The following is a 25,475-nucleotide window of genomic DNA, read 5'->3' as shown; positions in this document are numbered from 1 at the left end:
AAAGAGTCGGAATAATAATAATAGTGAAATCCTTCAGATACAATAGGCTAAATACTGGCGTCCCTGCTGCCAGTATTTTACCGTTATTTTACAGGGAAATTCTTTACAGTGTACTTACAGACATATTTTCAGATTTATTTGACATAAAGAAAAGCAGCGAATACAAGTTTAACTTTTGTTGATATAATCATGAGTTACATTTACATGCGCAAATATTTCTTCAGTCTGATTCAAACAGAAGTGTTTACATGGAAACAAAATTAAGAGATCAGATAAGTTGCAACGCTGCAAAGCACTTAATAAGAATCCAAATCTATATAACTCCACATACAAAAAGTGGGCCTGTCAGCTAATCTGCAGACTACATGTGAAAAAGGAATAAAAATGTTGTTTGTCTAATTCTAAAATAAACTAGACAGCACAAAGACCTACTTCCCCTTCTGTGTGAGAACAGGCAGATTGAAAGTGGACCCTTTCAGCGGATTTCTCTCTGTTCCCCATCCAGGAGCAGACCAGGACTGACCGGTCTGGAATGGTGAACCGTATAAATATTTCATCAAGATCTTCCACAATCCTTAAAGGGGACATATCATGGTAACATCTGACACTGTTTAAATCCAGGCTGAAAACAGTTCTATTTAGCTGTGCATATGACACCTGAAAGTATTTTATCTGCACTCTTCACTTTTAAATTAATTAATTAATGATTATTTTTTATGTTTTTTTGGATTGATTTTATTGCCTTCTTGTGATTTTTTTGTAGCTGTAAAGCACTTTGAATTGCCTTGTGTACGAATGGTGCTCTACAAATAAAATTGCCTCTCCTTGCCTAATATAACTTTTTTCTGTGTTTTTGAGTGTCTGAAGTCACTACCAACCCAAAAATACACAAAACTCACAACCCTGGCATTTGTTTTTAGGCCCACTAGGTTTTAAAATATTCTATTTAAGGAAATATTAAGATTTCAGTGTAAACTTACACCTCAGCCTCAGAGGATAGAGGATAGGATAAACTATATTTGAGAGTAATATTCCGTTAAGAGTTAGCTAAAGACTGTGTGTGCAGCAGCCACTTTTCATCAGACTGTTTTAACAACTTGATCTCGTTCAACGCTGGACTGAAAAAACTGAGACACAAAGAGGTATCAGCTCCAACTCTCAGTGCCTGAACTTTAAAAAAAGTGTCTGAGAAATAATTAGTCAGTTAAGTGAGTTTTTTATTGATTAATATTTGTCGTTTAGCAGTTAATGTTAATGGCTCAGGTAATGAAGATGACACACACCACCTTCTTAGGAGTTATCGGTGTTACTGTTTGAAAGATTATCGTTATTGTTATGAAATTGCTTTGTTAATTAGTTGATTGATTTTTTTTATTTATTTTTTAATGCCTTTATTATATAGGACAGTATAGAGAGACAGGAAGCAGGGGGAATAACATGCACAGGCATGCAAACTGGTCAGGGGTGAAAAAGGTGACAAGGGTACACGGACACACGGCACGCGCGGAAAAGTGGATTTCGTAGTTTGTGTTATAAGTGCAACTATTGAATTAATAAATACACTACAAAATAACTAACTAATACAAAGAGCATCCTCCACTCCTAAATCTCTCATCCTGAAATCAAAACATGAGACGCATTAAGTTGTAAATTATACAAAATATATATTATAAAATATACAGTATGTCCCATTTGCATTAAGTAGAGAACAGCTGTGCAGCATAAAAGATGAATTTATAGGTACAGTAGGCCTATCAATTGCATTTACTGTACTATTAGCCTATGTGTTTGACATATAACATCACAGGTCTTCAAAAGCATTTAACTGTAGTATCATACATTTAATTACATTAAATTTAACGAAAAAGTTAGTCCCATGGTCCTTAAAGGAATACTACAAGTATGTAGGATTAAAAGTTTAATTAATTACTGCCCCAAGACAGCCTATGCTTAGTAATAGCCTACCGGTATGTCATTAGTAAGTGAACGATAACTCTCCCGACCACTTTCGCGGTCCGCTGTCATTAAACCATGAAAGTGAACGTTTGCCATGCCGAGCCAAACGAGCTCCACGGGAAAAACTTATATCAGCAATTCACTTGACGTACCGCCAGAGACAAATTTGTATCGACAGCTGGCACTCTAACATGAAAAACATTCTCGCGGCAAGCTTAGTTAAACGGCATTTTTTCATGACAGTGTGAGTTTTGAGACATGCATGCCACGAGCACTACGTAATTCTACATTGTGCCCCTTTTAACTTCGATTGATGGTGCATCATACTGGATGAACACGAGTGCACCTGTAGGCTGTCATCATCAACGGGGGTGTGGGCAAACAGCGAGGGGATGGGGGTCACACTCTCAAATACGACCTGTGGCAGAGCTCTCCGGACTCTGCATTGATAAACTCACGACGAATGAAACGACCTCCTCAAATGGGCAAAATGTTCCCTTTCCGTGATTATCGGAGGGTATTATGAAGGGGCATACCTCGTTAAAAAGCCAAGTCCGGCGACAATTAAGGTCTCCATTGACGTTGGCTAAAAGTATTAGCAAAGCCCTGAACTTGTGTGGAAGGCGCTAGTTAGCCACTCTACAGTTACCTCGAGTAGCACTAACACAAACGGAGTTCTGTGAGGCGGTGAAATATCGAGGAATTGTAGACTATTTCAAGTCTGTTATCAAGACATTTAGCTGACACTTGTATTAAAGACACTATTAAAAGCACATTAATTGATCTAACGACACAATTCGTTATGAAGACTATTTCAGGACATCAGTCAAATTGTAGCATTTTAGCTTCAGAAGTTAACAACTGTAAACATTAATCCCTACCTGTCCTTGTCGCAATTTCCACCGTGTGGGGTCCGGGGGGGTGGTGGGGGGGGGGTGGGGGGGGGGGGGGAATAGGGGTTCGCCCTCACACGCCCACTCTTGTCAGTCATTTGTTGTCACGACAAGAGAGCGGCGGGTGATAGGTCTAGTGTAGTTTTGAGGTTCACAGTTTCACTCGCTAGTTGACATGCTCAACCCCCCCCCCCCCCCCCCCCCCATTTTTTTTTTCTCCTCGGATCTATGCGATTCAGAACAATGACCCATTTTGATTTCAAAACGGCGAATTTCGCCGAAAGGTGGCAAGTTTGCATGCCTGCATGCAGCAAAGGGCCGTCTGATGCGGGGTTTGAACCGGGGCCAGCTGCAGCGAGGACTATAGCCTCTGTACATGGAGCGCCTGCTCAACCCACTACGCCACAGAACACCCCTGTTGATTGCTTTATTAATTAGAATGTTTTTGGTATGATTTGAGGAATACCTTAATCATTTTCGTGTTTATTGCAGTAAATGACGTACTGGTTACCCAGGTTTTGATGACAGGCAACGTTCATAAAAAGACATTATATCAGTGATACTCCATATTTTTTTCACAAGAGCCACATTGGCAGAGCAAAATCAACATACTAAGTTTCTACATATATAACATCCCCCAAAAAAAGGAACAACACGGCCAATACATTTTCAGTTAAAGCAATACTATGTAACATTTCTACCTAAAAATAACAGCTTGAAAAAAAATGTGCGGCTACAATGAGTTTTAATATTACCATTGGCCTGTCTCCTATGCACTTCGGGGGTCTGAGTTGGAAAAACTGCGCTATGTAACTTTGCTGGAGCAGCCCGGGAGCTGAGCGGAAGTACTTCGACTTGCTTTCTGGCACACCTACCACAAAAACAAATAGACCCCTCTCACGCTCCCAGGTACATTTGATTACTCTTACCTTCTCGGTCGACATAGCTTGCACGTTCGTCAACAAACGTGAAACGTGAAAGCGAAAGGGTGTTGTATTTACGACAGTGTAACCGTACATTACCTCCAAGCCTGTAGGGGGAGCTCCATAGTGGGCTTTTTGAGAAGTTACATTGTATCGCTTTAAGACCACATTTACCTTAATACTGGGATGAGCAGAAGGTGGCGTGCATGTCCTCGACTTTCTTCATGTTGTATTTGTAGTTTGTTGTTGTAATCATAGTGAGACATTCAAGATGAGCATGGTTTTTGTGCTGGTTTTTGCCCTTTTTTAATTAAAAACCGATCCATTGTACCTGCATCTCGCGCTGGCTAAAGGAGCTAGCGTGCACTGCGGTCAAGTGTGACGGTGGTTTAAGCGGGCTGCGTTGCCAGGTTTAACAGTTCCCCCTTTAGAAAACACCATTAAGCCTTAATTAAAACTTAATAAAAATACATAATACTGTGCAGTATTCGCTGTATGTTATTTGAAAAAATGTATTGTTATTGTTACCATATGGTTATAAGCTACTGTGCGAGTGCGAGCCGCCAATTAAAGCTTGAGGAGCCGCGCAATGAGTATCTCTGCACTATATACTCGTGGCAGCGACAGCCAGCATGACAGCGTGTCCTTAGTAAACATACAAACATACATGAATTAACCCTTCATTGACGCCCTGTTGAAGATCGAATCTCTCTGGGAGCCTCTTCTTGTTTAAGGTCTGAAACTGATATAGTTGCTCAGTTCTGTCAGAGACTCTTTTTCTGTCAGAAAATGTTCTTCTTCGTTCTTCTTCCCCCCCGAGGCTCACTCTGTTGTCATGGTAAAGCAAAGCCGTGGCCTTTCCCAACAACAACCCCAGGAAGGGAAGGGAGGGGAGGGGAGGGCTGGGGGAGCAGTGACTCACTCTCTGCTCCTACAAACAAGAGGTCTCAGGAGAGCTGTTTCAGTCGGGGTGAGAAAAGGCCCGCTGTGCTTAAACTAACCTTCCACCATCTCAATAAGACTGTGGAAAATGATCAACTTTACCCCTTCTAAGATCCCAACAAAGAATTGTCACAAACCAGTTTAGTTTTGGTCTATTTTTAGACAGCTTTAGACATATTCTTCACCTTGTGAAATTCATCATCACTCCCACATGGTTTGAAAATGTGCAAAAAGAACAAACCTATATCAATCAGAGAGAGACCTAAGTGTTTCCATGATAACACATCACCTGTTTAATAAACTGTCAAAATGTTTTCACAACTTTGCTTGATCTGGTTAAAAAATTGATCTGACTAGATCAGATTGGATCAGTCTGATATGAAAGATGAGTTTACATGAAGCATTTTTACTCTGATTGGATTATTAATCTAATTAAAAGTGGTCAATATAAACAAAGCTATTGAAACAGATTTTTTGTTAACCGAGACATTTTGTCCCTTTCCACAATTAGAACATGGAATCATGGCTGTGTTTCTTATTTTATTTTCTATTTTCTGTAAGAAAGCTCAATGTTTTAATTAGGACTGGGCAACGATTACATTTTTTAATCTAATTAATCACATGATTTCCCTGATTTATCACGATTAATCGCATTTGTACGCATAATCCAAAAATGAATTCAAAAGTAGTGTATAGCCTTTAGCATTTAGTTTTATTTTAAATGTGCTGCCATATGAATGAAAGTGCCATAACATTTGTTGTGCAAACACACTTTTAACATCAGCATCTTTCTGTAGTTTTTATGTAGAAGCCTCGCTCCACTGTCTGTTTCCTTGAATGACTTGCTGCTATCAGTTGTGTGTTTTGCCTTTAAGTGATATTTTAGACTGGAACTACTACGCTGAGAAGACAATTCAACTTGGCAGTGTTTACAGATGACTTTGGTTCTGTCGACTCCGCCGTCTGGAAGAACTTTAAAATGAAAATGGCCGAGTAAAAGTTCCGTACCCTTCTCCATGTTTGGTGGATCCGCCAATTACTTTCTTTTCCGGTTCCGCAGCAGAAAGCAACAGACTTTTACAAAATAAAATAAATAATAAAACAGGGGTGGTCCATGGCATAGTGGGTTGAGCAGGCGCCCCATGTACAAGATGTTATAGTCCTCGCTGCAGCTGGCCGCGGTTTGAGTCTCGCATTGGACGGCCCTGTGCTGCGTGTTGTTCCCCCTCTCTCTGCCCCCTGCTTCCTGTCTCTCTGAACTTTCCTATCCATTAAAGGCACAAAAGCCCAAACAAAATATATATATTTTTTTCAATAATTAAAAAATATAAAACCTGCATTAAATACCAATCAAATATTTATCGGCGTTAAATAATTGACGAGTTAATGCGATAATAACGAGTTAACTCGCCCAGCCCTAGTTTTAAACAGTATACTCACTTCCTTCACTGTGAATAACAACAATAACTAATCTTAGAATCATTAATCATATGTTGAGTGACAGCCTAAAAGACCATAGGGAACTCAGACCAGTGAAGGTGCTTCACCCTGTCAGAAACCCTCATCCATAGGTCAGTCTGTGGGCTTTCAGTGACCCAGGTGTGTGTATGCATGTGTGTGTGTGTGTTTCTCTCACCTCTGCATATGTGCATTTAACAGTATGTTTGAAGTGCAATAGGCAGGTGCTCAAAAGTCAGAGCAAGTCTGCACTCCTCCCTGTGAGTCAGTTAAAATGAAAATGTAACAGTGGAATATTAAATCCTCCTTCTTGGCTGCTGCTGCCTTCCTCCGATATTTCTGTGCTGCCACAGAGACAGATAACGATCACATTGTACGGCCGACTGTCACACCTTCTCTGCTTTGGTTGCCTCACGCCATTTTATTCAACCTTGTTCCATATCTCTGCGATCCTAATAATGGCTTTTTATCTAGATTCTTTCATTTCACCCCCTTTTTCTGCTCACCTCTCCTTTCATTCATACTGTTTTTTCTTTTTTCTCTCCTTCCTCTCGCTCACTGACACAGAGGAGAGTTTGCTGACACGAGACTCAAAAAGGCTCTGAGCAATCCCCTCAATCCCTCAGTGAGTCGAGAAGCCAATAATTGTTGTCTGCCTAGGAGGGAAAGGTGAAGAATTACAAGAGCTGCCAGGACGGCACACTTTCAAACACACACACAGGCACACATTCTCACAGTATGATCACACAAATCATGTGAGGACTAAAACAGAAGAACAGAGTCAGGACCACTCTTGCTTTCTTATAGTCAGTCAGCATATTCACATGGTTATCATCCCCCGAATCATAAATGTATCATTACAGCCTGAAATGTTACTTTTTTCAGTTAAAAGCACAAGTTACACCAAAAAAATAAATATTCAAAACTCCTCCCAGAGTCAGTGAAAAAGAAATAAGTCTTTTTTTATTGCTTTATATTACAAAGTTGATGAATAGATTTAATTTCAAGCTTAACCTGTGAGAAAAATTGTCCAATATTTCTCCTTCTCTTCACATCAGGTCTTCAGATTGATGTTTTTAAAACAGTGCAGAAATCATTTCACATTTTTCCAGCAGCTAGAAATCTAAGTAGAGTTTTTTTGTTTGTTTTCAGATCAAAAGGGATCTTTTTCATTCACTGGTGACAGGTACTTCCTGTGAACATTACCATGTAATATATCTGTTACTGTAAAAATGACACCAAAGCAGAATGGTGAAATTTGACCAGGATTTGACTCACATATAAAACAGGTTTCTAGACCTGCCTTCTTTCACCTTCGTAATATTGCCAAAATCAGGAACATCCCGTCTCAGAGTGACCCAGAAGAACTGGTTCAAGCATTTTTTGTTGCTTCAAGATTGGACGGTTTAAATTTTTTATTATTGGGCTGTCCCAAAAAATTCTCTGAAAAGCCTCCAGCTGATCCAAAATGCTGTTCTGATGAGAACAAGTAGACTAGATAATATATTTTCCAGTTTTATCTTCTCTTCATTGGCTCCCTGTTTAATTCAGAATAGAATCTAAAATTCTTCTTCTCACATTTACAGTTCTCACATCTCAAAGATCTCACAGTACGATACTTTCACTTCACTCTAAGATCGCAGGTTTACTTGTGGTTCCGAGAGTTTCTAAAAGTAGAATGGGAGGCAGAGCCTTCAGTTATCAGGCCCCTCTCTTGTGGAACCAAAGACACAGAAGCAGACACCCTCTCTCCCTTTAAGACCAGGCTTAAAACTTTCTTATTTGATAAAGCTTATAGTTAGGGGTGGCTCAGGTGACCCTGAAACATCCCATTGTTATACTGATATAGGTCTAACCTGCTAACTTGTTTCTAACAGGTTTCTTCCTGTTAAAAGGGAGTTTTTTCTTTCCACCGTTGCCTCGTTCAAGCTCAGGATGGGGAATTGGATCAAACAGAGGTTTCGATGCAATCTGTTGGTTTCCTAGTTCGGCAACTTTAAAAGAAAAATGGGATCTGTATGAATTGGACTCATTAGGAAATTGAATGAATTAGAACTGATTGGATTATGATTGTATTACAATAAATCTATTTGTAATTGGCTTGACTTTGGCTATGTCTTTGAGGTGCCTTAAGATTATATTAGCTGTGATTTGGTAGCCTAGCAAGCCAGACCCGTACAGCAAAAAGCTGTACAGGGGTCTAGTGACGCTGGATAGCAGTGTGGGCGGGATAAACGGTTGTCTGTTAAGTTGCCTCTGCATTCAACGCCACGCAATAGGATGGCGCAACAACCAATCAGAGCGATGAAGAAGGATTACGTAGTCAGCGCGACCCATGTGGAGACCCATGCGTCGTCCCACCAACGGAGCAAGCTGGTAAATTAAACTTTTACCGTACCCGGTGGGCAAAACTCCGAAAACGTCCTTTTTTTTCAAGTAAAACTCAAGTGCAGTTTTCTCTGGAACTACACACTGAAATGTCGCACCTCTGTCGTCACTAGGTAGCCCGGCCTCCGACCCCGCTCCTCACGATTTGATTGGCCTGATTAAGTTTCGATTTTCAGCATCGCAAAACGACCACAACTGACTAGACTAGCCCGGGAGCAAATTCAATTTGCGGTCGCTAGGGGCGTCAAGATTTCTAAGCTAGTGATTTGGCACTTTATAAATAAAACTGAAGTCAATTGAATTGAAAAAAGAATGTTGAATTTTTCTCTTTCAATTCTAAGGTTCTATGTACTTCAAATGAATAACACGCGTGAAATACGACACAAACATCCCAGACAAACACACTAAGCCAAAAAGCAGAAGCAATGTCCACTCTTATGGGTTTCATAGGAATTGTGTAAATAGCAGTCAGGTGTTGCAGATCAAATGCACTTGATTAACTGATCATCAACAAGTGTGAGCACCAGTTTTCTGGTCTTGAACATTCAGGTGTGTGTTAATACAATGCCAAGGAGGAAAGACATCAGCAATGATCTGCTGCCCATCGATCTGGGAAGGGTGATATGATCATTTCCAAACTATCTGGAGTCCATCATTCTACAGAGAGAAAGATTATTTACGAGTAGAAAACATTGAAGAGAGATCTCAATCTCAAGTTCACCCCAAGGTCAGACTGTGCAATGTTCAGAGAAAGTGCAAAAAACCCAAAAGCTACATCTCAGACTCTACAGGCCTCAGTCAGAATGTTAAATGTTAAAGTTCGTAAAAGTACAATTAGAAAAAGACTGAACAAGTATGGCTTGTTTGGTAGGATTGCAGGAGAAAGCGTCTTCCCTTTTTAAGAACATGGCAAGTTAAAACTGAAGAAATAATAAAACTTCTGGAATAATGTCGTTTGATCATAATGTGGCACCACATTTGGAAAAAATGATTTGTGCCTTTATCCGAGGGATTGAACTCTTTAGCTTCTAATGCAGGAAAAAGATGTTGATGCAACATATTATTATCATTGTGTCTGTTTTAACACAGTCCAAGATATTTTCAATATAGGTTACAATATAGGCTGTAATGTGTGACTATGCAATGAAACAGTGACTGAATCCAAAAATGACGTTTCAAGCTAAAACTTCATGAAAACCCTGTAAACTGTGCTTCAACAGCTTCGATTTTAGTTTGGGTATGCGTCATACAGCCACATTCAGATGATTTCAATGTAAGAGGTTAATGTAGTTGTTTTAATCTGTATTAATGCAAGTACAAGCTCTCTCAATTGGAATTCCCTCTAATTCACCAATAAATCAAACAAAACTATTAGAGCAGTTCAGTGCCAAAGAGCTGCGGTCCACTGACTGCACACGGCTAACCCACATGTGGGAATACAAATTCTGTCCTCCCCCGTTTCTCTGCCATTTTCTGTGTGCACGTGTGTGTCTGTTGTGAGCGTCTCAGGGTGGAATGGGCCGGCTGAGCTGAGTAAATGTGACCAGAGTAAGTGTGTGTGCCTCATATCAGTGTGTCCTCAATTGCTCTCACTGTATGGGGCACTTAAGTCCATTCTACACTGGCACTCAAAAGCACACTTACACACACACACACACACACATGCACAGGAGCGTACAGTACCTCCCCGCACACATACGCACGGCTACACTCACACAGATTCAGTGTTTTGATGTAAACTCAAGTGGACCAGTGGTTCAGTCAACCACTCCACTGCCGTCTCCTCTTTTTTCCTTCGCCTTTCATCGCTTCTTTCCTTGTGACACTTTTGTGGATGTCACGCAATCCTGTGTTGGCACACATGCGCACACACACACACACACACACACACACACACACCATGTCATGCTCTCAGCCAAAGTCATGCACCTTTGTCAGGGGAGAACCATTTAGGCACGCTCATATACACACATACTGTATGTCCACGCAATCCATGTCTGATACTTTACCCCTCTGCACACATGCACGCACGCACATGCCTTCACTACTAGGTCGACTTCCTCTCATCATCTCGTGCCCTCCCCTCCTCTCTGGGTCTTGTCTGGTCTCATGTGTGCGTGACTACGGTTGGCTTTGGCAAGGGTGAATTAGCACAGCGACCCAGTTTTATACAGAAGAGACAAGACGTCAGTGGAGGATGTATGAGAAGCTACACTCTCCCCCCCCCCCCCCCCCCCCCCCCCTTTTCACTGTAAATCCACTCTCTGCTCATGCTGAGGTGACATAAAGGTAAATAAAATATGAGGTGAAAACATCACCCCTAACTCAGGATTATTAGAAAGTAAATGAAAAGCATTTTTAGATCTTTACTCTTTAAATGTTTTTTTTACTTTGTTGCTCTTCCTCTCTATTTCCTTTAAAAAAAATATGCTATCGTACCCTCAGATATGTAAAGCGTCACATGGGTGACACTGAAGCAGCCTTAAAACGTGGATCATGATCTGTTCCATAAACAGAATGTGACGTGAGATGGCATTTCCCTCTTTCCTCTGCTTTCTTTCTTGGGTTCTGTTTTGCATTTCTGTGGTGATGCTAATTACCCGCAACTAATTATAGAAAGTCTGTGTGTGGCCCTCTGAACTGGACACTCACGCATATAAACACACCACTTCCTATGCCCTTAGAAACACTTTGACGAGGGACCCTAAGTGGAGCGAGAGGCTCTGATTGGTGAGACACAACAGAGATTTATGGGTGTGCGTCGGTGATGTGGAGAAAGCGGCAGAGGAAGCTAAGAGGGGTGCAGGCGATGCTGCGTTGCTTGTCTCGTTCGGCTCGTTTAGCTGACAAACTGCTTTTAGCGTTTAATTATCCCTCGCTCTGAGATTAATAGGTTTTAATTACTATTACCCATGGCAACCTGAAATACGTTCAGGTCTCTGAACGGGGCCAGCCGATCAAAACTGCGGGGGGAAAACAATCAAAAAGGATAAAAACAAACAGAATGCTTTTTTGATCCTTTTTGAAAGGATAAAAAATATCTTTTTTATAAGATAAAAAGATAAAAAAGATCAAGATTTTCCATCCCAAACCTGAAACTTTTTATTCATTAACAGCAGCTGAATGAAAGGATACAATCAATTCAATGCTGCGTTCTGTATTTTTCAACTTGAGTTAAATGTTCTAGTAAACCTCAGAAAACCTTTTGACCAAACCTTGAACCTCTGCACGTCAGTTCTAATTTTTTTAGAGAGTTTCAAACAGACTTTTTGATTAATTCTAAAGGTTGTAACCTTTGCAAATTCATGTGTTGCTTCAAAGGCTTTTATAATTCCTTCAGATTCTGAAGAAACTGCTGCATTGGACGGATTAACGGGTAACTCTGAAGCTTGCATGCATATTTTTCCTCTCAGAAAACAAGATGAGTGATATGATCAAAAACTGTGAGTTTTCTTCAGCTGGTCAAAACAAGTTTTTCTAGCATTTCAAGGCCCAGCTCAAGTAAAACTGAGACACTGGCTGTGTTGAGTATGCGAGTTTGAGTAAGCGAGACGTTCCCGGATGCATACTAGATTCACCAAAATGTTGGGTATGCATCATGAGGTTACTACTCATACTCAAACTACCCAAGATGCAACGTAACGTGACGTCGCCAATCGTCATTTCCTGTCAAAACGGCAGTTTCAAGCTAGCTACAACGAGGCTAGGTTCACTTCCTGTTTTCAAAACAAAAGCACCAATTGTATGGTAATGGCTTTCCCTATGATAAAAGGCAACGGGTATTTTATTTTGTGAAAATAACCGGAAGTGCGTTGCTCACTGCGGCTAGCTTTAGTAGCGCCGAATTCATCCGAACAAAATTGTAAATAGCCGGTATTTTGGCAGGTTTTCCACATGTTGGGGATCTAAACGACTACTTTCTCTCCTGAAAATGTTTCAAATGTTGCTAAAGTTTACAGAGTTTATAGCTTAAGGGAAATCAGCTTCAGGCCGGCTGATTTCGTCTCGTGCAGGAGCGAAATGCATTGTAGGTAAACGCTTTGCATACTGTCTGATCAATCAGTATGCCGTATGCAGTATGGAAGTATGCAGTATGTAGTATGCAGTATGTAGTATGTAGTATGTAGTATGCAGTTTCGAACACAGCCACTGTAATGCTTTTCTGACCTTGAAATGGGCGTGGCCTCACTGTGTGGCATTGTTCAGGTGAAGCAATGCACACTGAACTGTGGGGTGCTCAGACTAACACTGAGGACAGGCGGCCCAGAAGCACATCTGCTGCTGATGACAGTCTGCCACCACTTGAGAAACTGTTTCAGCAAGAGCATTTATAGTTACTTTTAAAACTGTTTGAGCTGCAGCGGAAGCTTCTGCTTTTGATGATTTTATAGCGATTTCAACTGCTCCCGAGTAAATATATTCATGGCAAAACATACATGCATACATACGGACATAAATTTGAGTGCTGGCTTCTCATCAGATAAACAGCAGTGTTGCTGGAAATGACATGTTAAGTTGATATACTGTTACTGTAGTACAATTAAAACCTCACAGTATAACACTGATAGTTCAACAAGCATAAAAAGTGATACTTTTAGCTGCTTTCATCCACCGCCACAATGTTTTGAATAACCATTGCATGAATGGCATGCTGCATTTCATGGTGAAGCTACGTCTTGATTTCTGTACTGTAGTCATTTTTCTCTGAAACTCATAAAATGATCATTGTTGATGCCACTCTTTAAACCTACTTCACATCACATGTGCAAGTTGGAGAAATAAAAACAAAACTCTATGAAAAGCACACGTTACATGAAAATGGTGAGAAAATGTCAAAGTGCGATGTTCTATAGCTAATTTCATATCTCGTTCTGATTCAGTCTGGAGAGTTTACTGTTTGGGTCGCTCTCCTCCATCCACCCTCTTATCCTAATGAGCGTTTTTTCCTTTGCGTCTCTCCTTTTGTGCTGCATACCTTAGCACATAGAGCTGTTCAATGAATGTCACTTTTGTAAAAGGAGCACTACAGTAGAGTTTGCAACAGGGCATCAACCGACAGCCCAGACTAATCACCACAATTCAGCTACAGTTTAATAAGAAGCAGCAAAGAGAAAAGATAAAAACACTTCCCTCACTGATTGGCCATTGTAGATTCTATTGTTACACAATCATAAAGATTCACTTCAGAAAAGATTTCTCATACATCACCCACAATCACCCAAACAGGGTCAAGTAAGAGGTCAAATAACTTTTGGAAATGTTCCAGCATGGGATCAGCCAGCATTCGACTTACCATCTGCTTTGTTCCCCAAGCAGTCATGACTCACACATCACTGACAGAAAAACATGTGACCCGTCTTTAAAGATCCTATCTGTACAGTACCTGTAATTTATAGCATAAAGCTAACATCAAACACCTGCCTCAGTTCCTCAGTTCATTCCACACCACAAACAGAATCCATCAAAAATATTATTGAAAAATGCTAAATGGTAGGGGTGGGACGATGTGCTTTGGTCACGATTCGATTGTATCACGATTCTTGATAATTGCGATTCTACAAGTACTGCGATTCGATATAATCAGTAATTGCAATTTTCTTCCTCCTTAAAAAACAAAAAAGTTGAATCATACACTTCTAGAATGAATGTTGTTTCCATAAATAATTCACATAAATTATCACCAAAAAAAGGGCAGGTGATGATGGGTCCAATGTTGCCCCAGCGGTGGAGGAAGGAGGACCAGGTAGTGAAGGCAGGGAGACGGAGACGAGTCCATTGTTATGTTAGCGGCTATGTGAGTGAGACTGCATTTGCCCACAGATAAGCTACATAGCAGACTTTTGTGGTGATTATTTGCTGGGCATGTACATTTATTGATACTGTAGTCATGTGACTATAGTGATCTTGCCATACCTTAGCTTTGGCTGAATTGACGCCGCTGCATGTACAGCAAGTTTACAGTTACAAAATGAATTGAAATGTCCACACAGCACAAATGTGGACTAGTTTTAACATAACTTAATGTAATGAATTGATGAAGTTTCTCTGGACACGTATATGACGTAATATAGTCGATTCAGGGGAGAAAAATCCATTTTTAAAATCATCCCATAAAAAAAAAATCGCGATATGTACATGAATCGATTTTTTTTTTTGCCCACCCCTACTAAATGGAGCTCTATATTATGGTGGTTTGTTTTGCCCAAATGCTCAATTGACAGCTTTCACGCAGATCTCGTAAAATCAGACCAGAAAGGTTCCGTTTAAAAACGGCGTAAGTCAGCTTACCTACGCAGGAGTCTCTGTGCTCCTCAAACCCGGCCGAGCACACGCACCTCCCGATGGGCACCAGCCACTCGCCCTCTGCGCTGCAGTACATCTTAGGCGTGTCCCTCTCCTCGGCGTGATCCACGCACTGACCCCTGAACTCCACCAAGGAGGACGAGTCAGCCCCCGTCACCACGTCGGTGAAAACAGCCAGGTTGCGGCTCACGCCCACGCAGCGTTTGTAGTACACACGCACGGAGGTGAGGGCGATGCAGGCGCCGATGTCCTGGAAGGCCAGGTAGAAGCCTCGCCGGGTCAGAGGGCCCACACCTCGCACCTGTGACGGGAGAGGACAACTATGACCCACCTGTGAATTCTGAAACGGCGTTAACACAACCTGTCAGGGTTAACACTGATAATTAACCGAGCTACACACAGGATACACACACATGTTGTAACTAGAGCTGGGCAACGATTAAAATTTTTAATCTAATTAATCACATGATTTCCCTGATTAATCACGATTAATCGCATTTGTACGCACAATCCAAAAATTAAATCAAAAGTAGTGTATAGCTTTTAGCATTTAGTTTTATTTTAAATGTGCTGCCATATGAATGAAAGTGCCATAACATTTGTTGTGCAAACACACTTTTAACATCAGCATCTTTCTGTAGTTTTTATGTAGAAGCCTCGCTCCACTGTCTGTTTCCTTGAATGACTTGCTGCTATCAGTTGTGCGTTTTGCCTTTAAGTGATATTTTAGACTGGAACTACTACGCTGAGAAGACAATTCAACTTGGCAGTGTTTACAGATGACTTTGGTTCTGTCGACTCCGCCGTCTGGAAGAACTTTAAAATGAAAATGGCCGAGTAAAAGTTCCGTACCCTTCTCCATGTTTGGTGGATCCGCCGATTACTTTCTTTTCCGGTTCCGCAGCAGACAGCAACAGACTTTTACAAAATAAAAGCCTGTGAGCAACAGACTTTTACAAAATAAAAGCCTGTGAGCAACGGACTTTTACAATAATAAAATAAATAATAAAACAGGGGTGGTCAGTGGCGTAGTGGGTTGAGCAGGCGCCCCATGTACAGAGCCTACAGTCCTCGCTGCAGCTGGGCCCGGTTCGAGTCCCGTATCGGACGGCCCTCTGCTGCGTGTCGTTCCCCCTCTCTCTGCCCCCTGCTTCCTGTCGCCTCTGAACTTTCCTATCCGTTAAAGGTAGAAAAGCCCCCAAAAAATTCAAATTTATTTTACTTTTTTTGTAAAAAATAATAAATAAAACCTGCATTAATGTGCGATAAAATATTTATCGGCGTTAAATAATTAACGAGCTAACGCGATAATAACGTGTTAACTCGCCCAGCCCTAGTTGTAACCTTCTTTTTTCACATTAAAAGCTTAAACAGAAGTTGATCCTGTGATTTCTTAACAATGTGATAAAGTGTCCGGACTGGTGTTGGGTGTAGGGCTATAGCAGTGATCAAATGTTCTGCTTCGGGTAGACTGACTTACTCAGCAAAGTGAAACTAAGACACAGTTACAAATCTACAATATTACATTGTAATTTATACCCATGCATGCAGCTCTGAGTGACCTAGTCAGCTGCTTCTTGGCAGCATCTCCCTCTGTCCTCTGTTTCAACTGGTTGCATACATAAGATGCTTAGCAAAGAGCTCTTTGTGTCTATTTTCAAAGAATGTTGTAGCCCTTTAATATCAGCTTTTGGAGCACAGGGAGCTGATCTACAGCTGCTTATTGCCAGTTGTTCCCGTGCACTGACTGTCCTGATAGTAAATAGCCAAAGGAAACATTATTAGCGCTCCGTTATCAACAAGCACCGTGAAATGCATGAAGAAGTCAAAGGGGAGGCTGAACGTCGGTCACCTATGGGCTGTTTTTTACTCTCTTCTTTTTATTTAGTCTGTCATTAGTTTGTCTTCCTCTGCTTTGTTACACATTAATAAAGTACTTGATTTCAGTTTGGACATGAAAGTAATCGGTTTGGGTTTGGAAAACATAATGTTTAAGTTTCAGAGTACCCTAATAAGATACGTTATATTGCGGGAAGCTTGATCAGTGTTTTCCATATTGCCATGGCATCCCATCCTGCAGCTTACCAGCTCAGAATACCATGCATGTCCAAAAACAATGCTTTAGAGAAGAAAAATAGGCTATTTTCTGTTTAACCTCGTGTTCACTGACCTCACTGTCAGCATAACTGTTGCCTATGTTCTACAAATGCAATGGATTCCACTTTGGGGGCAGACCAGTGAACTAAGACCGTTAACGAATTTACTGATTTGCGGGAAGTGAAACACGCATAGAGCTAAAAAAAATAATGTTGTATATCTTCAGTGAATCTTGAGATTACAACTGTTGTACAGCAGGTGCTATTAAAAGCCACTTAAGCTGGATATTAGGTCATATTTACGCTAATTTCTGAGAAGACACACAATAACATGGGCGTAAGAATGAGCTGTGCAGCACTGATAGTTAGTTTCCTATTTGCAAAGAAGTAGCTCACCCTCTCTCAGCTTTTGGATGAAGTCATCCTTTTACTTTTACTGCTCAGTACTCACAACATTGTTTTTAAAGAGTGTCTGGACTGGTGTTGGGTGTAGGGCAATAGCTGTGATCAAATGTTCTGCTTTGTTTTTTTTTGTTTTTTTTACCATTTGCGTCGTTTTTCAGATTTAACGATGTCAGGGAATAATCAAAAGAGTTGGCTATATATGTGTTAACCTTTGTTTATTTGCATTTTTGTTTAGAAAGGCATAGAAAAACTTTTTTTTTTATTATTATAGCAGAATTTAGTGTACAAGTGAAGATTTGTGATTTTTGTACAACTAAAACAATATCTTTTATATAATACTATATATAGATATAATAGACTAATGGCGATGGGATACTGCAAGAGACCGCAACCCCCCCGAAAAAACGACAGAACGGTGCACGCGGCCCGGTCCCCGCGCTGCCTGAATCTCACTCCAAGCAAACTTGAACACTTGAGCGCCCTGCTGCCAAATCTGACCAGTGATGACATGTTTAGCCGCATGTCCTCCTTCAATCGCCTGTTGTCTTAATGGATAACTGGCAATCATTTTGAAGAAAACATGGTCTGATGAGAAGAGACGGCATCCATCCCACTTTGGAATTCTCATTTCTAGAAATATGGACGAATTTATTAGTCATCCAAAAACATGACAGCCCAGGGTTGAGACCAAGTAATGAATCTACAACCTCTTTAGAATAATTCCATCCAAATTTGAGCAGTCTAAGCAATTTAGTTTTCATACAGGACCTAGTTTAGGGTGATCAGAATGCAAAAAAAAAAGGCAATGAAATGGCCTGTTCTGCATTTTCACAAATCAGAAAAAGATTTCACAAATCCCAAACAAGGTTTTAATCAATCTACACCCTCTTTAGAATAATTCCACCCTGATTTGAGCAGTCTAAGTAATGTAATTTCCATACAGGACCTTGTTTTGGCCGATCAAAATGCAAAAAATGCAGTGAAATGGGAAAGGGCTTTCCCTTTAATTCGCGAATCGGAGGCTGGTGAATCAGATGCCAAAAGGCTAACGCAAGGTAATTAACGTGATAATTTCACTAAAGTCTGTTAACGTTTTATTGTCAGGTGACATTATGTGAAGTTGTTTTGATTGTTAGGTTTTAAAACATTACCAAAATACCATATATTTAATAGTAATAACCATGCCATACCATATATTTGATAGTAATAATACATTTAATACATTTTTGGTATTTCTGACGTATTTTCTCCGGTATATTGATTAAATTACAACATTTTTGGCATAGTGAGGCATTAGCTCACTGGTCTTTAACTGATTAAGTAAGTTTTTTTCAGCATGACTTTGCAGCTGTGCTTATGAATTTGAATTTAATTAATTGGATTTCATTGGATTATGATTACAATGAATTGAACTCCAATTGGCTTGAAATGGACTATATTATTTAAGTGCCTTGAGATGACATTTGTTGTAATTTGGCGATATATAAATAAACTGAATTGAAATTAATAAGTTTTGTAGGTTTTTCCTGGTTATTATTGGGATGTTTTTGTTGCTATGTCATGTAAGAACTACGGGGTATGAAGCTGTCATTTAAGTTGCCCCAGGAATATTAATTTTCACCTTCGTTATGTTCTCCCATTATCCAGTTATCACAATATTAAGCAGTGTCTGTTTGTTTAGAGAAAAGGGAAACATACTGTATAATTTGTTTTTCATTGCATTACCATGCAAATCATAAGATTACCAATTAATCTGTGGTTAAACGTAATGATAAAAGAAAATTACTTTTTACATTTTCATACATTAAAGAGTCTTAATTAAATGTCCAGAATTAGGCAATAATTATTATGTTTGAACTGTGGGCAGTCTTATCTGCAGTTTTTGAAGCAAGCAGAATAAAAAGAATGAGGAAATATGACAATAAGACTGATATCAGCCTTATTGTCATATTGAAGCGGCGGCATTTATCATTCAACATAATCAGTCTGTAAACATGCTAAACTAAATAAATTTGACGTCACATAAAATACAAAGTAACATTAAAAAAAAAATAATCCCCTAAAACCTCAGGATATGTGTGATTTGTAATGAATTTCAGCTATGTTTGCGTACACTCTTTAAGTTGTGTTTGAGCCACAGAAAATGCTCCCGAACAGAAGCTGCAGCATAACTCTTCTCAGGTTCCGCTCCGCAAATGAAAAGTCAATTTATGTATCTACTGGCAATGTGGGTGTACACTTTAATCCTTTAAACGCATGACAGCATTTTAGGAGTGGGTCTATCTTTACATAATGTACACCCGAATCAATTCAACATAACAACACATTTCAAACTGATTTACTTGGCCCACATCCATGTGCGCAAAAATTCAGCTGTATAGGATAAAGTTGGTGATTTTACTGACAACAAATCAAACGGGAGGAACTCTGCCATAGACGAGTTAAGTCTGAAACAAACTACACCTTAAAATTTGACTTTAGCAGTTACTAGTTATATATATATATATGCTGGGAAATATTTTTGGAAGCAAATCAATTCACACTGATGCTTTAGTGAGTAATTCTGGCAGCGAAACTGTGCATGTGGGATTTAATAAAAATAAACTACATGCACTGTATCTGTGGGGGATGAAGGAATAAATCACCAATTGCAACACTATGTCTGAATGATGTGTTTTTATTAGCTTATGCCCAAATATCAGAGCTCTAAGGCACAGAGGAATACAGCACTATATATGAATCTTTAAGTAGATTCTAGTGAGATCAATTTAGTTTTGTGTTTGGTGTCTTTATGGGATTTGTAGATGCCAAGATCCTTTTTCTAATATATAAGAAGCAAGAACAATACAAATATATAATGCTACAGTTACAACATTCAACTTGTACCTGTATTTGTGGTGTGCTCCTTAATTTAATGCTTTGGTAAGGCAAGGCAAGGCATCTTTATTTATATAGCACATTTAATACCACAGGCAACTCAATGTGCTTTACATAAAGACAAGGCATTTAAAAGATAAAAAATAAAACACAGTTAAAAGCAATCAAAGACTCCCTGCTGCAATACTTTTATTTTATGTAAAGCACTTTGAACTGTTTGTACATGAAATGTGCTATACAAATAAATTTGATTTGATTTGATTTGAAAAAGAAAAATATAAAAAATAATCATTAATTAATTAATTTAAAAGTGAAGAGTGCAGATAAAATACTTTCAGGTGTCATATGCACAGCTGAATGGTAGAAAATAGAATATTTCTGCTAAATCGCAATAAATCTGTTCGTAAAACACAACTGTGTTACACTCAAATTAAATGTTGTTTAGTTGAACTACAGTACTGTGCAGACACTATTCATTTATTTTTATATTTCCAGAAAAAAAACGAAGGATAAAGGTGTTTTTACAATTCTAACAAGCTTGAAAGTCAATATTTGGTCTGAGCAACTTTATTTTTTAACACAGCCTGAACTCTCTTAGACAAGCTTTCTGTCATTTCTGTTGAGTAGTCTTCAGGAATAGTTCTCCAGGCTTCTTAAATGACTCTTCTTTGGATGTTTTCTGCCTTTTGTACTGTTCTCTGCCAAAATGATCCCACACTGCTTCAGTAATGTTGAGCTCCGGGCTCTGGGGAGGATTCATCCCTCCATCAGACCTGCTGCCACTGATTTTCAGCCCACTTCTTGTGTCATTTGGCACAGCTCAGCCTTTTCTCCCCGTTTCCCTTCCTTAAGAACGGCTTCCTGACAGCCACCCTTCCATGGAGCCCATTTCTGATGAGGCTTCAGTGAACAGTAGATGGATCAGCTGAAGGTCCAGATGCATCTCACAGGTCCTGTGTCAGGTCTTTGCTGGATATTTTTCCTATCACACTGCACTCCATGCTGAGATATGTCAAGTTTACTAGCTCCTTGAAAATCATCTCATTGGTGAAATATACTATTTCATGTCAAACTGTATTGTTTTTAGTATTCTATTTATAGATTAAAGAAATGGAAACAGTAATGTTTTGGACAGGCTGCCAATCACAAAGGGCCTAAAGATACCATTTTAATTCATTCTTTAATAAGTTGTTTGTTGTGTGGACACACAACGCTGGCTCATCTCTTGGTTATGTAGTGTTTTATTCCATTTTATTACACCGTTTTCCTCTGGGGAACTATTGATTGAGACCACTTTAAAAGGTCTGTCTCCTTGGGACTAAAATATAAAGAAAAGAGGGGTGGATAAAGACTTTTGCACAATGATTTAAGTCAAGATTTCATGTTAAAACTCGGGTTGGGATGAGCTAACAACTCGGTCAATTCCACAACTTTCTTTAGCATTCTCAAATTTTTCATATTTTGATAACAATAGAGGAAAGAAAGTGAAAAAGATCTGGGTAATATGAAGGCAGATCATTGTAGCAATTCAACTGCAACCTAATTCAAGGTTGGCTCTAAGGACAGTGAACAATAAATCGTATAGAGTCTCTTATAGCTTACATTTCTGCAACAATGTAAGTGTATTTCTACATTCCAGTATCAAATTTAAAATGGTTATCGATATCAAAGTATTTCCCAAGAAACTACAATAAACCCTGATATTTGTTTACTCTGATAAAACACAAAACAACTTCAATAATGAGAGAAGAGGCTGTGCAGGTTTGTGGATTCTCCCAATTTGCTAAGAATTGGACAGAATATGAAACCCAAAGTAAGATGTTGCTTTAAAGATCCTGGAATAACATTTCCCTGTGGTACCGGTCAGTGTTATTTAAGGTTGTTGCTCATACCTCAGTGTTGAGCTTAAGTCTGCGGACTCCCAGGTCCACCCCTGTGAAGCTCTCATCAGCAGCAATGGTGTCAATCTTAATGAACTGGTTCTCCCGTATGGCTGAGCCCACCGCTCGGTCTGACTCGTAGTAGTATAGGTTGAAGGTTTCCTGCACAAGAGCAAAAAAAAAGGGCGGCAAGCATTCTGTTAGTGTTCATGTCAGTATTATAAACTGAGTAATGAATCTACAATTAATTTACTCTAGATGCAATCTCAGATGTCAAGTGTAAATACAAGAAATAAAGACAAACAGAGAGGGGTTGAGACACTGACGGTCTGAATCCAACTGTTTCTTAAAGGGGAACTCCGGTATTTTCAACATTAAGCCTCTTTTATGAGTCGTCTGCAATGTTTTAGAACCCCCCTCACCGCTTTTTTGATGTTTACTAAAATAAAACATTTCAACGTAATCAGAAAGAAAGCAGCTTTCAGGTCAAACGCTTTCAAACAGTTTTCTCTGTTTATTTGGTCGAGAGGCTGGATTTTATCTTGATTATCACAGCTAAAATCATGGATGAGGTAAATTGGGACAGCATTTCCAACATGATCTGTCGGGTTCCTCAGTTGATCATAAGCTACATTAAGCCACTGCTACTGAACGTGTACCCATTTATGTGACTGTGCATTTCAAGCTTGTGCTGTGTTGAAAGTGATGTGTAAAATTTACCAGGGTCTGACCTTTGCAGCAGCAAAAATGTCATAGGAAAGTTCCAGGGAGCTCATTCAGACATGACATCTCCGTGTTCAGTTGCCACCAGAATAATGGGAAGCAGTGCATGTCTGATAGATGCTTTAATATTTCAGAAGAAGAAATAAGGTGTTGCCATTATTATTAATCCAATTACTTCTCATGTTGAGATATCTGCAATCAGCTGATGACAATAATAAAGTCTGAGCCAGCACCTTTGTTTAGAATGGTGATGAAGCGGATTTCACTGAAAGAACTTAGAATGAATCAGATGTTAAAGAAAGTCATTCACTAATCAGACGGTTGGTGGATTGAGGTCCAGCACCTCCAGAAGTCGTGATGATGTGGATTATGAATTGAATTATGATGTAAATCATTTTATGCCAATTATCTCAAAATGGCATTAATTGCTTTGATTAAAGTTGTTGATGTCTCTTAGATTTTATTCAATTCCTGAAGAAAAAACAAAATGTTTGTTTCCTTTTAACTTATTCCCCAAACTGTCACAGGAGGCACCAGTTGCACAAACTTGTCACCATTTCACAAATAAGACTGATTAAAAAAAACAATGTTAAAAGTATTTTTTTTATTTTTTTGTCATTCATAACCTGCACTAGCATCCAGTTGGCATCAGATACTTTTTTGTTATATGGGGAACCTCAGATGGTAGAAAAAGAGGCTATTTTCAGAACCACCACAACATGTGAAGTATGAAGTAGGCCTGGGCAACGATTAAAATTTTTAATCTAATTAATCACATAATTTACCTGATTAATTACGATTAATCGCATTTGTACGCAAAATCCAAAAATTAATTCAAAAGTAGTGTATAGCTTTTAGCATTTAGCTTTATTTTAAATGTGCTGCCATATGAATGAAAGTGCCATAACATTTGTTGTGCAAACACACTTTTAACATCAGCATCTTTCTGTAGTTTTTATGTAGAAGCCTCGCTCCACTGTCTGTTTCCTTGAATGACTTGCTGCTATCAGTTGTGTGTTTTGCCTTTAAGTGATATTTTAGACTGGAACTACTACGCTGAGAAGACAATTCAACTTGACAGTGTTTACAGATGACTTTGGTTCTGTCGACTCCGCCGTCTGGAAGAACTTTAAAATGAAAATGGCCGAGTAAAAGTTCCGTACCCTTCTCCATGTTTGGTGGATCCGCCGATTACTTTCTTTTCCGGTTCCGCAGCAGACAGCAACAGACTTTTACAAAATAAAATAAATAAATAAAACCTACGTTAATGTGCGATAAGATATTTATTGGCGTTAAATAATTAACGAGTTAACTCGCCCAGCCCTAATATGAAGTGAACCAAAACTCTACTGCCAACCTAAGTTTTGGTCAGCTCTGTCAAGTTTATATTTGTGTTGTTAAAATGAACTCACATCCTGTGCCTGGATCTGCAGCAGGTTCCTTTTCTGAGTTATTAGATGGTGATAATAAGTGCTGGGTGAAAGATGGTGATAATTAGTGCTGGGTGAAAGTGTGAGCTTGCAGAACGTTAGCTAAAATGTTAAAATATCAAAGCTGTCAGCAAGATAGAGAATATTTCCTATCTTTGCTCTGTAGAGTAGTTCAACTCCACTGAGTGTTTGAGCTGATAAAGTTTATTTAGGTTTATTAAATGAATACTGATATAATTTGAATCCCTAACTGTAACGCTCATTCCCCTCTCTCTGCCCTTTCTTCTTTTTCTGGGTGTTTCTGTGTTACCTTGCAGGTGCCCAGCACTCCAGGCATGCTGTTGCAGTCTCTCAGGGTGAACTTGACCTCAATGTAGATCCTCCTGGCTCCCTCTCGAGGAATCCAGCCCGTCCTCAGCCAGTTGTTCTGGCTGGGGCTCATCACGTTACAGACCTGATTCAGAGTAAATGTTACTGTAAAATCAGCATCGGTAGGAATATAGTCGTAAAAAAAAAGATTCAAAGATTCACATCCCAAGTATTTGTTTTGAACGGCACAACATTTAGGCACACGGTAACCGGAAAACCAGAAACCATCATGCATCTGTGATCAGTATAACCACGTGTATAACGACTCTGGAGTACCATGGAAAAATGTTTGTGGGTTTTGTGGACTTTGGTTTTTCCATGTTTTGCCTTTATCTAGTTTTCATCTGTTATTTTTTCAGTTTGTCTTGCCTCATTCTGTTTCTTGCTCCACTTTTCCTCTCAGTTTTCCTCAGTCCCACCTATGTTCAATGTTCTCAGCTGCACTCATTCACTAATCACTCTCCCCGCAGTATATAGTCCCCTTGGTTCTCTTCAGTCCTTGCCAGATCCTTACCGTATCACTTCATGGATTCTTGTTTCTCTTCCTGCTCTCATCCCTTTCTTGAGCCTGGTACTCCTGTTTATCCTCAGGTTCTGTTTCATCAGGTTTTTGTTGTTTGGATTTCTGGCTCAGCCACACCTTTTGTTACAGTTTTAATAAATCGGTTCAGTTTCTCCTCAACCTCCTGCCTCCGTGTCTGCAATTTGGATTCTTCTCCTTTCAACTCCATGATATTAACACAGTCTGACATATGTCAATTTTGAGCACAAAAGCTTTCTTTTAAAGTTTTTATTTTGACATTGGCTGTTTTTTTTAAAAGATAATTTATCA

The 25,475-nt window shown here is 39.5% G+C and overlaps 1 protein-coding gene across 1 annotated transcript in view; it reads right to left on the bottom strand.

Moving 5' to 3' along the window:
• The window catches only part of epha8 (eph receptor A8), a 167,782-nt gene that overhangs the window by 76,939 nt on the left and 65,368 nt on the right, over nt 1-25,475 (bottom strand). Inside the window, exons 4-6 of the mRNA XM_075460145.1 lie at nt 24,585-24,728; nt 22,134-22,283; nt 14,849-15,164 (exon numbers count right to left, since the gene is read on the bottom strand). Of these exons, the coding sequence (XP_075316260.1) occupies nt 14,849-15,164; nt 22,134-22,283; nt 24,585-24,728 (610 nt within the window). The remainder of the gene's footprint in view (nt 1-14,848; nt 15,165-22,133; nt 22,284-24,584; nt 24,729-25,475) is intronic.

This window comes from Odontesthes bonariensis, chromosome 3 (genome assembly GCF_027942865.1).
Source record: "Odontesthes bonariensis isolate fOdoBon6 chromosome 3, fOdoBon6.hap1, whole genome shotgun sequence".
NCBI lineage: Eukaryota > Metazoa > Chordata > Actinopteri > Atheriniformes > Atherinopsidae > Odontesthes > Odontesthes bonariensis.
Note: the sequence above shows the minus strand (reverse complement) of the source record. Positions and strands in the feature narration are given on the sequence as shown.